The sequence below is a fragment of the Mus caroli genome, unplaced genomic scaffold (assembly GCF_978045245.1).
Source record: "Mus caroli unplaced genomic scaffold, Mus_caroli_1 scaffold_7, whole genome shotgun sequence".
Lineage (NCBI taxonomy): Eukaryota > Metazoa > Chordata > Mammalia > Rodentia > Muridae > Mus > Mus caroli.
In genome coordinates, this window is record NW_028227262.1 from 9,689,416 (window position 1) to 9,706,019 (window position 16,604).

The 16,604-nt window shown below is 40.9% G+C and overlaps 1 protein-coding gene across 4 annotated transcripts in view; it reads right to left on the reverse strand.

Annotated features, from left to right (window-relative positions):
- The window catches only part of Pik3c2g (phosphatidylinositol-4-phosphate 3-kinase catalytic subunit type 2 gamma), a 349,836-nt gene that overhangs the window by 22,222 nt on the left and 311,010 nt on the right, over positions 1–16,604 (reverse strand). For all 4 annotated transcript variants that reach the window (XM_029478871.1, XM_021164809.2, XM_029478872.1 and 1 more), the window contains one exon: positions 12,146–12,240. In XM_029478871.1, coding sequence (XP_029334731.1) covers positions 12,146–12,240 — 95 coding nt within the window. The remainder of the gene's footprint in view (positions 1–12,145; positions 12,241–16,604) is intronic.

Genomic DNA, 16,604 nt, shown 5'->3' on the forward strand with positions numbered 1-16,604 from the left:
TCTTCAAGAGCAGTAGTTGCTGTGCTGTGCTCCTAATTGTGTGTGTCCATTTATGAGTGCTCATGCACCCCCCACTACCCCTGCACACCACAGGGTTGGGAGGGGGAGAAAGAGAGGAAGGGAGGGAGGGAGGGAAGAAGAGAAAGAGAGTGCTGTGCTTGCAGTTTGGATACAATCAACTACAGATCACAAATATTTTTCAAACTGTGTCCATGTTTAAAATATATGTTTTTATTCATGATATTACATAAATGATGTAACATAACCACTATTTCTATAATATTTATACCATAGTAGGTATTGTAAGCAATCTAGAGATTGTATATGTATATACTATTCCTGTGTGGATTATCTGCAAAATTATACCATTTAATATAAGGGAACTAGTATCTTCAGAGGGGTTCCTGCAACCAATCACTGGAGCCAACTGCATTTTAAAACTATTTTTATCTATAACCCAACGTCTTTAACAGCTCACAGAAGTTGGGCTCTGGTAGATTAAACACCCTTTTTGACTTAGTACATATAAGTCCAATTGCTTCTGCAAAATCCAGAATTCTAATCAGAGTCCTTGACTCCTGTCACTGAAGCACCGTGTGAAATTTGTCAAGGTCTTACTGCTCCTCGCTATTAATAAGTGAGAAGCGAGGCTTTAAACTTTATTTGCGGTTTAGAATCTATTCAAGAGCAAAGGCTGATGAGCTGTTTATGGGTTAGCTGGTAATTAAACTCTTGTCTCACATTTGTTGAACTACTGTGGGTGAATCCAAATTTTGGGGCTCTTGCCTATTGCTATGTCTGAAGGACAGTGTAAAAGCCAGATATGAGCATATAATGTAAAACTGAGAAGCTATTCAAATCAATAAAGAATTGGAAGATCAAATGTGTGCTGCTCTGCACTTGGTATAGGAAGAAACTGGACTGTAAAGGGCAAATGAATCCTTTAAGAGGCCAGGAGAGTTGTCTGCCTGTAAACCTCAGAAGCTCACAAATCCTGTCCTATGTGTTTATTTCTTTTCATAATTCAAATAAACACACCAGGATGTCATGTGCCTGTGTCAATAGCCCAACTGTGGTACAAACACATTGGAATGGATAAGCAGCACTGAGTTAGGAGATGGGAAACCATAAACTGTATCTACTAAAGTTAAAGACAATAGGCTGGGTGCTGAGGAGCTTGCTCAGTGGGCAGCGCTGACAGCCCAAGCATGAGGGCCTGAGTTCACATCCTCACCATCTACATAAAAATCAGGGTGTGGTGGTTTACATGGGCAAGCCCAGGACTTGGGAGGGTAGAGACAAATGAATCAGGGTGGCTCACGGGCCAGGCATTTTTGCTGAAGTAGTAGACCCCAAGTTCAGTGAGACTCTATTCCAGGAAAGGTCCCCAAACACCAACCTTTGTCCTCCACAGGGGCCCACGCCAGGTGTACCCACATGACTGTTAGCCCAGGATACAGTGAGATCCTGCCCACAACACAATGAAACAAAACAAGATACAAAGTATCAGTCTGGAGCAAACTGAGTTATCTGTCTCACTCTCTGGCCAAGGATGACAGAGCAGAGAGTACGATCAGGGGCACTGATAAATGAGAGCAATCTGGAGGACGTAATCCAACTGTTCATGAAGCTCTGTATGTGCTAGTGATTATGTTTGGAAGTCTAACACCCATGTCTTAATAATTCACAGAATTAATATACACAGAATCACCAAGACTGTCTAAGGCTTGAGAAATGTAATAATTAACCGGCATGACCCTACTGACATTCACCAAACTCCTCCCAGGCAGGGGCAGCATACATTCTTTTCTGTCACGCTTGGAGCATCTACCCAGATGCATCATGTTCTCAGACTAACACAGTGCTCAGTCGATCTAAAGAGGGTCACATCATGTGGAACATGTCCTCAAGCCACCTTCTGATGTCCTCATTTCCCCTTCCCGAGTGCTGGGATTGTAAGAGCACACAGCATCCTGTATTGTTTTTGTTTGTTTGTTCAGTTACTGTTTGGTTTTTGTTGTGCTGTGGCATGAGGCTGAACATTGGCACAAGCTAAGTAAAGTCTCCCAACGGCCCAGGCCCCAGTTTGCTGTTTATAACAGCGCTAGTTTATGACGTCCTTAGAAACAAGCACCATCTCTGCAAGCAAATTTCACTTCATGAGCTGGGTTTTTGATTCCCAACCAATTTCTTTGCCTCTCCATTTCCTTCAGTTTCCTCTGATTTTTATGTTGTCTTAGTACCACAATGGAATTAATGTAGATATTAAGGACAGCCTGGTTTCTGGCCATTTCCCAAATAGTTGGTAACAAAATAGGATGTACCCAAACGATTCAAAAGATGGAATCAGAAAAGGAACTATAATAATTTTAAACTGAAGGACAAGGAAAATCAACACATCAATACTTGGGGCTGCAGCTAAAGGAAAATTACAGCCCAGCTCCCTGTGTTAGGAAAGACACACCATTTCAAACTGTTTCCCTCATTGTCAACTCAGAAGACCTGGAATGGAAGACACAGACATGTAAGCTCAGTTTGTTTGTAGAATTTGTCTGCTTGCCCTGCCCCCCCCACCCCATTTTTCGTCACACTTGTTTTTCCACTGTCTCTGAAGACATTACTTTTGCTCATAAAAGCCTACACTGAGGAATCCCCTTTGGACACTTGCAAGCTCCTGTGATACCTTCTCACTTCCATGATTTCCAGTTGACTTCACCCTACATCGATTCCTCTTTCACTGGGTGTCCCCTTTCTCTTGCTATGGAAGCTTCCCCAGTCCCTTCATGGTTGATTTCAGCATTTAGCAGTATGATTCTCTTTGACTTTTTCCTTTTGATTACTCATTGAGGTCTTTGAATTTAGGATTGTATGTTTTTTGCTAATGTTTGGAAATTTTGTGTGATTATATTTTTTTTATATCTTTTTTTCTCATACAAGATGTGGATTGCAGCCTCCTTACCCCAGTCTCAGTGCCCCCATATCTCCTCTTTTCCAGATCTACTACTCCTTCTTTTCCTATCAGAAAATAGAAATCCAGTGATTTCAGCTCAACACAGCATAGCAAGATTCAAAACTAGGCATAAAGTTTCATATGAAGGCTGGACAAGGCAATCCATTTAAGAGGAAAAGGGCCCCATGAGCAGGCAAAAGAACCAGAGACACGATTATGTTTTCAAATACAGTTTCACTCAAATTTCTCTTTTCTTCCTGGAAATTCAAAGATGCCTTTGTGTAGATTCTTACTTTGCCCATAGACTTTTGAGCTTCGTTTCAGTTTTACAGTTTCTCTGTATCACTTAATTCCAATAACTTCTATTGGTTAAACTTCAAGCTAAATGTGCATTAGTAGGATGAGCAAGCACTACTCATAAAATCTAGATTAAACATCAAGAGCTCAGAGGTTTTAAGTCTTTAAATTTACATCCTTAATTGTGAGATCTTGGGCAAAAAAAATTAAACTTGCTGAACTTTAACTTATATTTTTGTGTCTATAGGCACAAGACTTTCTTTAGGTGAAGTGTATCTATGAAGGTCTGAGACTTCTTGGCACATTGCACTGGTTCAAAGCTTTTTGTTGTAGTCAGGCAAAGTAAGCACAGGCACAGAGAGCAGAAGAGAATCCTTTTAGAATTCCACATGGAAATCCCACTCTCCTACACGTCAATCATGCATCAGGAGGAGCGAGGCCCTGACTGCTCATTTGCAGAATTCCAGTTTGCTGCCTGCTAGGGGATGCTTGGTTCTAGGTGCCTGGGGATGTTTGTAAGTGGACAGAATTCTGATGGACAGAGACAGGAAGCAGGGCTCTCGACTGCTTAGGTAAGAACAGTCTCTCCTGAGGGGAGCACCATACAGAAGGTCTGAGGAAGACTGCAGCCCTGAATAGCCTGAGGAAGTGTGATGAAGAGAGCTGAGGCAGGAGGTCAACATGAGGACTTGTCAGTCTTGGATTCAAGTTTTAACTCAGAGTTTATGTGAGTTCCCACACAACATGTTTATACTTGTAGTGAAGAGATTTTAAGTGCTGGATAAAAGGGGATGGTCTTCAAACACTCTCAAAAGCTAATTATTAAATCCATGTTTGGACACCCAAAACATAGTGATAAATAAAATGCCTTCGAGAACACTTTAAAGAATTTTAAGTTGGAACTAGCTTTTGTCTTGAAGTCTTCACTTCTGTAGAAATCTTGTAACATTTTCCTATTCTTTCTTCTCTCTAGCTTTTGTTACTTAGGTTAGAATGTAGAGTTTGTGTCCTGTGGCCTACAGTTCCCTAGGAAAGCTATGTATGTGAGCCGACGCAAAATCATAAAATTACCTAAAACATTATAGGAAAAATTTTGTTGATATTTTTTGTAACTTGATCCTGCAGTTCTTGAATGTGAAATATTTAGATTATAATGTCATGTGACAGTGCCAAAAGGTTGACATGTCTGAGAGAGTGAAACAAAGAATATCTTAACAGTCAATCAAATAATTCATAGATGAGAAAAATATTGAATAGCATATTGATAATAATAGACATGAAAGGGAATTGAATGTGTTTGATGATAATTCCATAGAACGCTAAAACTGAATTGAAATATAGAAAATAAATTATAATAAAAATTTAATTAGAGGTTATGTGAAAGTGGCACAGAACTCAATAAAGTGGTACTCATCATTTGGTAGTAAGTAACGCCAGAGTTCGGAGCAGTCTTCATGGAGAGCAGAGGAGCAATTTGGATTTTTTGAGATGGAAAGATATCGGAGTATAAGTGTCCATCAGACAGAAAAGTGCAAATGGAAAGAAAAATTAAAAATGGAGATTTAAATTTAGGGGGAAGTTTGTTTTATCTTTGAAGTCACAAGATATTAAATTAGGCGATTAGTTTTAAGAGTCAAGGCCCTGAGTATTGGAAAATACTACATTTAAAGGCAGAGGCTATAGCCTTATCTGCATTAAACCTGTAAGAGGCAAGATATATTTAGAAAGAGCAATGTAAAGAAGGATTTTAGAACATATGGACAGAACATAAACACCTGGGAACAAAAATAAAAAAAAACACAAAAACATAAATTAAAGTTGTTGATATTAAAAATATTGATGCTAGTAAATTTATAGAAGGTGTAGGATTGATTTCTTTGAGAAATAATTGCTCAGCATTGAAGACTATAAATACATTCATCAAAGTTCACGGATATGAAAATCCACATACAAAATTAGTAGTTTTTCTGTACAGCAGAAACTCATTACAAAGGAAGTCAAGAAAAATTATTCTAAGTCACAGAATGTAACAAAAAAAAAATACAGCACATAGGCATAAACTTCACAGAGGATGCTAAGGATTGGTAAGATGAATGTCCATAACCTGGGCAGAAAGTGACTGAAGGACTAAATGGTCAGACAACCTTCCTGTCATCGCGTGCCTACTGAATCAACATGAGGGAAGCGCCTGTACTACCAAGTGTACTACAGGGTCAATGGGATCCCTGTCAAAATTCCAGTGACATTCTCTGCAAATCTCATCTATCCCCAAGTCATAACACTTACATGAAAGTACAAAGACGCAGAACTGTCAAAAACTCTCAGCAGAAAGAGCAATACTGGAGGTATCCCAATGGCTGACCTCAGGCTCCCTCTACTCCAGAGTCATGGTAAGAAAACATAGTGTGACAGTTGCTCAAACCATATCAAACATGTAGAAAACAGGATAGAAGACCCAGAAAGGAACCCACACAGCTACTGCTATTTGATTCTTGATAAACCACTTAGAAATATAGGGAAAGTCTGTGTGCTGAAGAGATGGCTTAGCCATTAAAAGTGTTTCTTTATCTTGCAGATTACCCCTTTCAGTCCCTGCACCCATGTCAGGAGGTTCACAAAGGCCTGCAACTCTAGGCTTCAAGAAATCTGACTCCCTTTTCTGACTCCTGCATGCACCTAATCTCAAGTGCATGGACGTGTGTGTGTGTGTGTGTGTGTGTGTGTGTGTGTGTGTGTGCACACGTGCACATGCGCGCGGGAGTATACACTTCACACACACACCATATAATTTAAAATAATTTTTAAAAACTTAAAAAACATAGGCAAAAAGACAGACTCTTTTAACAAGTAGTGCTGGCAAAATAGTGTTTACATGTGAAGAAGAATACAACGAAGGGGTAGAGAGATGGCTCCGTGGTTAAGAGCACCAGCTAATATTCCAGAAGACCTGGGTTTGATTCCCAGCACCAACATGGTGCCTTAGCTGTACCTCCAAGGGATTTCTCACACTCTTGTGGCCTCTGTGGACACCATTTGTGTGGGTAAAACACCCACACAAATTAAATTAAATTGAATTAAAGAAAATTGAAATGAGACTAATGCTTGCTATTTCAAACAAACAAACAAAAAAACCAGCTCAAACTATGTAAAAGGCCCAGATGAAATACCCAAAATGCAGTTGAACTGTTGGGTGAATTAAGGAGGAAGACTTCAAGTCTTCAAGCAGCGATTTTCTGACTAGTTTAAAAAAAGTTTAGCTCAGCAAAATCATAATAAAGTGGAAAGCCAGCCAATAGGAAAGAATCTTGACCAACTACTCATTTGACAGGGAATGAATTTATATCCAAAATATATGAAGACTACAACAAAACAAAATGCACAATTCAAACAATAAAACTGGCAAATGACTGGAATAGACACTATACAAACGCAAATACACTCATGAACAAAGCAGAACAGGTTTACAGAACCAGGAAACACAGGGACTTGGTTTGGAGGCTTGCCTGTTCTGTCTTTCCTTTGTTTCATAAGCAAGTCTGCCCGCCTCTCTCGTGTCCTGTGAAATCGTTTCCCACCAAGGCAACTCCTGTGTCAGAGCACTACAATCAGCTCATTCTAAGTAAACACCGACTTGGTGCAAGCGAGGCACAGTGATGAGATTCAGAAACACGGGCTTCTTGGTCATGGTAACTCTGAAGGTCTGGGAATATTTACATTGTATCACAGGGAGAAGAAGAAAGAGAAGAAATGACAGACTAGGGAATTCTGTCCCTTTGGAGGACACACCCACTGAACACTGCAGAAACAGTGGGGCAGAGTAACTCAAATGGGGTACCTGGAAAAACCTTAGAGCAACGAAATATTTCAAATCTAAATGTTAAATGTTGCTTTTTTTTTTGCCTTCATCTTCTTTTTTTTTTAATTGGGTATTTATTTCATTTACATTTCCAATGCTATCCCAAAAGTCCCCCACACGCTCCCCCACCCACTCCCCCACCCACCCACTCCCACTTCTTGGCTCTGTTGTTCCCCTGTACTGAGGCATATAAAGTTTGCACGACCAATGGGCCTCTCTTTCCACTGATGGCCGACTAGGCCATTTTCTGATTCATATGCAGGCTGCTGTACTGCTGCAGCCATTTGTCAGCTGCGATCCGTACAGTAATCATGTGCTGCTTTGAAAGGGAAAAGATGGGGTTTTTTTTTTTGAAGCATTTTGTTTGAGCCTGTGTTCTCATAGGAGGAAAGGAGTTTCTAGAATAAAGCTTCAAAGATTTAATATAAGATAAACAGTTCTTCTCATCAAGCCTAATATAACAGGACTTCAGGCATAATTCATTTTAATATTAATATAAAATCAAGCACAACTTCTGGAGTCTGATTACCCTGGTATGCAAAAACATTAAAGGCTTTATAATTAAATTACAATTAGCTAGAACTGGAAATGAGCAAAGAAAATAATTTAAGAATTTATAGATTTTTTTTATGTCCTCTGTATTCACATACAATCTCTCTCTCTTTTTTTTTTAATAAGTGGGAGAAATGATAACTTAACAACCCTCTGAGAGTAGCAGAGATGGCTCAATAGTTAAAAAACCTGTGGTGCTCATGTGTATGACCTGGGTTTGGTTCTCAGCACCCATACTGAGTAATCGACTACCTGCTGTAACACCAGCTCCAGGACACACACACACACACACATACACACACACACACACATACACACACACACATATTCACACACACATACACTCACACACATACACACACACATATACTCACACACATGCACACACACATACACACACACATACACACACACACACACACACACACACACACACACACACACACACACAAAGAAAACAAGAATGTTTGGAAAATGCAAAGAACTTTTGTGACTACTTCCAAAAGATGAAAAGAATCTTAGTCCTTATTTGTGCACAGGAGTGACCTGCTTTTTCTGTTGTTGCTAATAAACTATTTGAAAAATTTGAAGTGGGAACAAAAGAGGACTGGAGTGCAGAGAGGCCTCACTGAAGAAATGACAAGGACATGTCAGACATGCACAGCTAAGCCATCAGTGGGTACAAAGGTCCTGGGCCAGCACTTGCCTTCATATTCCAGGAACAGCAAGCAGACATCGAGGTTGGCCTACAACAACTGGGGGAGCTCCAGGCAGAATTGAGTTTGAACTTCTCAAGGGAATGAGCCACTTACAACTTCATGTACCATTAGGTGTCTCTTGACTTCACTGTGAGGAGATGGGACTTCAAAAGACTCTCAAGAAAGAAATTATAGGAACTGTTATTTCTCCCCAGAGCAATATTTTGGCTACTAGGTTCAGTACAGATGAAAAGAACCAGGGGCAGAAGCGAAGAACCTGATAAAGCTACAGCAGTGTTTCAGCTGGGGGAATGATGGCCACTTGAAGGATTGTGGATGGGAAATGGTGGGCATGTGGGTTTCTTTTTCAAATAGGATTTTCAGACAGGATAAATGTATCTTGTAAGGGAAGTGGGGTTGAATGACTAAGAGCTTCAGCGTGTGTCTCTTGAAGGCAGACGGTGAGACTATGATGGGAAAGATGGCTTATGTGTTTAGGGTACAGTCATCAAAGTTGGATTTGGAGCATGTAGAGTTTGAGACTCTGAGGGGATTTTGAGAAGCAGTCTACCAGCAGCATACACGGCTCTGGATTTGGGGAGAGTAGAGCAGGAGTTGTAATGAAGGGAGAAAAAGACAAGGAAGGTGAGAAGTTATGAAGCTAGAGGTAGAAGAGAAGAAGACCTCCAACTGAAGTTTGGAGTCCTGGCTTTTCTCAGTGTTAGCAGACTGCGAAGACTAGAACTAAATAGAGCAGTGGTGAGTGCCTGTGTAAACTTGTCACTTGGGAGGCTGAGGCAGGAGAATTACCTGTATCTTAAGGGCACAAATGGAATTCCAGGTCATCCTAGAGTATATAGCGAGATCCTGTCTCAAATCAGAGCAAACAAAGCAAAACAAACAAGAAAGAAGAAAGACAAGATAGGAAGTGGAGAGCGCATTGAAACAGTCTCAGTGATGCTCCGGAGGGCTCTGACACCGCCTGGCCCTGCCCCCTTCAGTGGGCAGGGCTCCGTGGCCTTTGGCCCCTCCTGGATGTTTTTATTTCCATCTCTAGTTCCTGCTTTTCCCCACCCCTCATCACACTCTCTGTGGAAGGACCTCGTTGGTAGGCTCAACTTCCTGAGTGTAACACGCACTTTTGGAAACTGTCAAAAGTAATTTAGGAATTCATCAGTTGGATGGAATGGGTGACCAACTTAGTTAATATTGTTTTTGATCAAAAATTAGGCATGGCCACTGAAAAATATCACCCGGCTTACCGTGAGATTTATATGCCAGATCTGAAAGCAATTTCAATAGGCTTTGTTTAAATTGCTTTGCGTAATGACATTACTGAAATAGATATGTCATCTCTAAGGGGACTGTTTTCAAGACTAAAGAGTGTGTAACAAATTTATATAAACTCTTTTGACTTAACAATATTTCTTACTATTCCTTTTGTCACACAGTGATGCAGATGATCAAGATCCATGAACACACGTGTCGTCATATATAACACTGACTGCATTTTCATTTCCCAATGCAAACAATTCTTGAGTAACTGCTACTCTGATTTACAACAATTTTCTTATTCAAAGCAATGGAAGATAGTTGTTTCATTTTGAGACAGAGTTTGTCCATATATCAGGCTCACCCCAAATGTGCTACATAACTGAGGATGACCTTAGACGTCTCATCCTCTTGTCTCTATCTCCAAAGCACCAGGATTCCATTTGTGGGTCACCACGCCTAGTTTAGGTAGTGTTGGGGATTGAACCCAGGGCTTTGTGTATGCTCAGCAAGGTGTCTATTGATGGCTCTTCATTTTCAGATAATTTTTAAATACATGAAACATCTATAAAAATTTGAAAATATGTGCCCTGATATCTCAAAAATTGCCAACTGCCAGCACTACAAATTTAGCAAGAAGCAGCCATGGCTTTTTGGCTAATACTGTTTTCTAACGATGGGTCCCCTACAAATTAGGCCAATTATTTTGCTTGCTGAATAAATATTTATTAAATATAGTTTGTAGCAGACACATGTCATGTGAGGAAGAGACTGCTCCTTTAGGTCCTTCCAAACACACTCTGAAAGTCTTATGTGCACAAGGAATACAGCCAAAACTGAGCTGGCTTTTGTATATCCTGTGCAGTGTTTTTGGTAGTGATGTCACATGGAGAGACCATTTGGCAGATTCGGGGACATCTGGCAGAGCATGTGATGTTCCGTTTCCATTTTCTGTTTATGAGGCTCACACTCAGATCATTTGTCACTTACCCTGTGATACTGAAAGCTCTCTGGCCTCCCAGACAACTGCCATCCCTCGTCAGGATGGTGCTCTCTCTTTCTCCTTTGCTCTCTGATTTTCATTTTTAATGAAGCTCTCCTGAAGGCCTTCAAGGGAAGCGTCTCCTAGCCCTCAGGGTCACCTACCATTTAAATCTCCATGCACTGTCTTCTTTCCTGTCTCATTCGCTCCCTCTCACCTTGAAGCTGGATTCTGGCCTGCAGGCACTTCCATTCAATTGAACCTTCCACAAAGAAGCGATATGAGCTTTTCCTCTGTGGGCCAACCACTGCTCTCATGCTTACCTTCAGTTCAACACAATGGACAACCTGCCCAGGGTTTCCAGACAGGGCTGCTGTATTTCCAAGGTTCCCTGGATCGGCAGACTGCCAAGACTGAAATAACTATCTACTTCCTCAATGTACAGACATCAAAACAGGACCACAGCATCAAGAACGACCAGAGAAGGGCTGCAAAGATGGCTCAGTGGGTGAAATGCCTGATGTTCAAGCATGAGAAACTGAATGGAGGCTCCAAGCACCCAAGTAAAAGCTGGATACAGCAGCTATATCTGAACCCTGGTGCTAGAGAGGGAGGGAGGGAGTGGGTAGGAGCCAGGGGATAGCAATCTGGAGCTCACTGGCCAGCCAGCCTAGCCAATCAGTGAGTCCTAGATTCAACAAGAGACTGTGTCAAAAACATAAGGCAGAGAATGATAGAGGAAAGGCTTGCCCTTTAACACACACACACACACACACACACACACACACACACACACAGAGAGAGAGAGAGAGAGAGAGAGAGAGAGAGAGAGAGAGAGAGAGAGAATAATCAGGATAATATAATATCAATGAATAGAAAAAAATTGTTGCTAGTGATAATTTAAAGAAATAAAGATGAAATGTTGGCCAAAATGGAAAAAATGAAAAGCTGTTTCAAATGCTTCTAACAAAGTCCTAGAACAACAAAAGTCCCAATTTTTGAGGAGAAAGAGATATATCTAAACAATGACATCAGAAGGTGGTTATGAAGAACATGGCATAAAAGTAAAAATAAGGATGCCACAGGAATATTGGGGAGGGGGAAACCTTAAGCAACTGTTAGCTTTAGAAAGATGATCCTCTTTCAAGCTCCGCTGAGGGAGGTAGTAGAGGTCTGGCCCCCACAGTAAGAGAGTGGGTCTTCCGCTGAACTTCGGGGAGAATTTCCACGAGAGCCATGGAAATTCTGGAACCCAGTCTCCTTCTCTCCCCTCAACCATTCCTGCTTTCTCAGAGACTGTTCATAGATTTTCCTGAAACTTCATTTTGAATGTGGTCCTGTGTTGATTTGGCAACTTCCCTGTGAGATATTCTGTAGCCTCTACCTTAAAAGGTCATGTTCACTGAGACAAAAACTGCTGAAGTTGGCTGCTGGGTGCACATCTACACTTGCTTGTTGTACCCATTGCTTGTGCTAATGTTGATACTTATGACCCAAAGGAGGCAGATGATGGCTCTTTTGATATGGAAGGAACTTACGATGTTTTTCAAGTGTTTCACTAGGATGGTGAGCTTCGAGTCCTCATACGTCATTAGTAACTGCACCTTAGGGCTCTTGTCTGGAGAGTTCTCACCTGAACAAACAAACAAACAAACAAACAAACAAACCCAGGGAATGTTAGTTAAGTCAGAATGAGTCCAGCATAGTCTCCATGACTCTGGCAAAGATTAAACTGGACCAGCAGAAGAAGAGGGACGGAACATTCTTCAGATGATGTGGAAATGTTCACTGTTCAAGATGCCGAGCTACTTAGCTGGAGGTGGGATTTGTGTCTTGCTTGCTTGAACTAACTCTTTTCTTGATAGTTCATGCTCAGTTTTGATTAACACCATTATTTAAACTGCAACTTAAAGTTAAAACCTTGCCGGGCGTGGTAAAGCAGGCCTTTGATCCCAGCACTGGGAAGGCAGAGCCAGGAGAATTTCTGAGTTCGAGGCCAGCCTGGTCTACAAAGTGAGTTCCAGGACAGCAAGTTAGAGAGACTGAGTGGTCTTAAAGATATATTTTATTTTTTAAGTGTGTGTGTGTATGTGGGGGTGGGGGGGTGACCATAGAAGTCAGAAAAGGGCACTAAATATCCTGGACCTGACATTATAGGCTGTTGTGAGCCACACACAGAGATGCTGGCAACCAAACTCAGGCCTTTTGGAAGGATAGGAAGTGTTCATAACTTCTGTGACATCCCTCCAGTTCAATAGTAGCCTTTAGAAGTCAGTAAACTGGGTATGTGCCCCAGGTCTGCTACTTCAGTCTGTCATGATGACTAAGCTAATCAATTTTCTGTGACAAGTGACCTACTTTTGGACAGCTGGGGTGAGTGGTGATAAAAGTCAAGAGGTTGCTGTGTGGTAAGGATGGAATAGACACTTGGAGTTGCCAGGATTCACTCTGTGTTTGTACTTACATCGGTTTGTCCTAACCCACAGATGTAGATCCAAACATTTAGCCTGGTCTGTTGGCTCATCCGCTAACACTCCCCTAGACTTCAAATCTGTTTGTTTCCAGTGATTACTGTTTTCTACAGCCATGTTTATAAAACTATTCTTTGGATAAAATTACCCTTTTATACTTTAAATTTTCATTTTTATTTATTTTATCAGTGGGTAAGTGTATACCACTGCACCTGGGTGTAGGTCAGAGGACATCTGTGGGAAGTGATGGTCTCCTTCCTCCATGTGGGCCCAGGGATGGAACCAGGGGCATCGTGCTTGAGGCCATGGGCCTTTCCTAGTTCACCAAAGTCGGCTTGTATTGTTTACTCATTTATTTTATTCTCCATTATTATGTCTATTGTAACTGACATATTCAGTCCTTCAAACATTCTTTGCCTTGTCTTTTAGACAGTTTTCATTTTATTTGCTTCCCTTAAGATGAGTTGACCACCATTTTTTGGCTGTCAAACTGTTACCTTTTTCCAAAGCCCAAGCAAAAGTAAAATCTTTCTCGGTCTGCTTTTTACCTTGACGATTCCCAGCTGAACTCGCATAGTTTTAGACCTACACCGCCATTGCTCACTGCCTAGTCTATCTAGCTTGGTTTATACCTACACCGCCATTGCTCACTGCCTAGTCTATCTAGCTTGGTTTATACCTACACCGCCATTGCTCTACACACTGCCTAGTCGATCTAGCTTTATCCCAGGATTTACTTCATCCATGTCTCCAAAGGACAAAGTCTGCTATCGGTTTTATGCGCACACACTAGGTATTTATCCAATTACAGAGTAATGCCAGTTTTACCTTGAGCCACAACATTATGTCAATAAAATAAAACTTCAGTTTTTGTTTTCACTCAAATTTTCTGATTTTTTTTTATTTTTTATTTTTGCCCAAGGATTAAACTCAGTTTATTGTGGATATAATGACTCCCTTGATAGTCTCTTAATGTACAGATGCTGAAGGAATTTAAAAAAGAGAGTTATTGAAAAAACAAACAAACCTCATTCAGTATTTACTGTGGGATGCATTGTAGTCTGCGTTATTTTATGACAGTCATTCTGAACTCTCTGATTTGCTCAGGCACGTTAAGGGTGTGTCCTTTCTATGTGCCTCCTTCATGGTTTAGCACAGGTTATTCATCATCTCTACATGATACTAGTTTTTTAATCGATTAATTGAGTTCATAGTTAATAGTATGGATTACTTGATAATTAAAAGAGGGCTTTTTTGAGCCAAGGGGACATCTGTTTCATAAGTACATTAAAAATCATTTAAATGTCCCCATTAGGGTGATTGAGAGTCACTGTAAGTTGATTCTCACTTGAAGCAAATTACAATTCACTAATAAAATATATTAGTGAGTACTAGGTATGAAGGTGCTAAATACTGATGACTTTTTAATGCGCAATGAATATTATATTTGAATTAAGAGGGGAAGGAATTATTAAATAGAAAACCACTGTATTTAATGAGAGAAGGTTTAACTCAAGGGTAGGGAACTGCCATCCATTCTTGACAGAGTGAAAAGTAAAGGCACAGGTGTGTTGTACACGGACTGACAACGATGACGACCTCTGACTAGAACTCTCATTCTGAGAGACTGTTAACCAGGTATTCCATCATGGCGTTCGGGAGTTCAGAACCGCAGAAAAACGTGGGTCAGGACTTCTTAACAGCCAATTGGTTAGTATCAAAGAGAGTTAAAAAGATGAAAATGCACCAGCCTGTGGGAGGCATTTCACTAAACCTTTAACAGAAAACCTACAAGGCCAGCTTCTCCTGTTTCCACAAGTGAAACCTGAGGCACTTCCTCCAAATTCATGCAAACCAAAAATAACGCACCACAGGCGCTCACTGCAACTGAGTCGGCCAGAACTAGATCTGTCCTACATGGATCCAGTTAAAATTCTGGCACGGTTGGAAGAGAGACTCTCGAGGCCCCACCCTAACTGAGCAACTACTGTCAACTGGCAGAGGATGGTCACTTGTCTTTCGGGGTGTGGTCACTGGTTGTTTGCCCATGTCCTTAGTGATTGCTCCACACCCATACACACCGGAGGACTAATAATTGGCACAATGTTTATTCAAGATAAGGACATGGACCTGGAAATGAGGTAAAGGGGGAAGTGCCTGCTACATATGATTAAGACGTATTGGATGCATGTATGAAAGTGTCAAAGAACACACTAAAATACTCCTTAAAAATTAACTGTCAGAAAACACAGTGATCTCTGGGGCCATATTTATAACCATCCGGCTGTAAACAGTAGAACGAGAATCACAATATAAATGAAAATGTTTAAATGGAGAGCTAGAGGAGGAAGACATGAGCATGGCTTGATATGGAGACAGATACGCTGGAATTTCCTGGTTACCGGGGATTGGCAGTGCTCGCTTGGTTCCCTGTGACCACCTCAGGACTGCATGGTGCTGTTGAGCCTAAGTCCTGAGCCCTTTCACTAGCAAGTACACTACTTTCCATCGTCATGAAAGTATCACTTTGTAGTTTTTTCAGGAGAAAATATATTCTTGTGATTAAAGGTGACAAATGGTTTTTAAAGTATGAAGTAAAATTCTTCTTATGTCTGAAACACATCTTCTTCTGTTCTGTTCTAACCTATTCTACCAGTTGTCTCTGTGTCTTCCTAGAGAGAGACACATCCTTTTCAAATTTGCTCCATAAAAGCAAAGACTATTCACTCTTCCTTGCCATCACTGACAAAGGCAGTGGCCTATTACTATTCTGCACCAGGGATTTGTAGACACTTTTACATCAATATGGCAAACATCATTTTTTAGTTTTTAGAGTATAACTTCCATTATATGGAGGCATCGGGACTTATCTAACCAGTTCTACATGCCGGACGGGTCGCTTTCCAATGTTGTGAGCCATTTGTTAGCCACGTTTCAGGAGACAGCCTTGAAGGCTTGTTGCTGTGCCAGTTTGTGACTATCAGGATGGAAACTCAATAGCAGAATTTGCAAGTCACAGTGTTATTTTCTTGTGTGATTTTGTCAAAGTATTGCCAAATAATTCCATGGTGCTTGTATCAATTTGTATGATCGCCAGCAGTATATGAGAGACCTAGTGACTTGCATCTAAGATGCTAATTAAATTGTTGATTGTTTGCCAATCTGATGTGTGTGTGTGTGTGTGTGTGTGAGAGAGAGAGAGAGAGAGAGAGAGAGAGAGAGAGAGAGAGAGAGAGAGAGAGAGAGAAAGAGAGAGAGAGACCTATGGCCTCCATCATCCATGTTATTTAACTTGTAATTCTCTTATGAATAAGGCTGAGCATCTTCTCATTGGTCACGAGCTACTTGTATTTTGTGTACTTATCTTTCTTAGTCTTAATGTTCTCATCAGTTTCTAGAGGATGATTACACCCTCACTGAACAACTCTTTGGAATGAATGAGTGGTACTTCATCCGTGCATTTTATCTTGGCCTTGCTGAAGAGTCCCATGCATGGTTGTTAACTGCTCTGAATTTTACTCGCTCC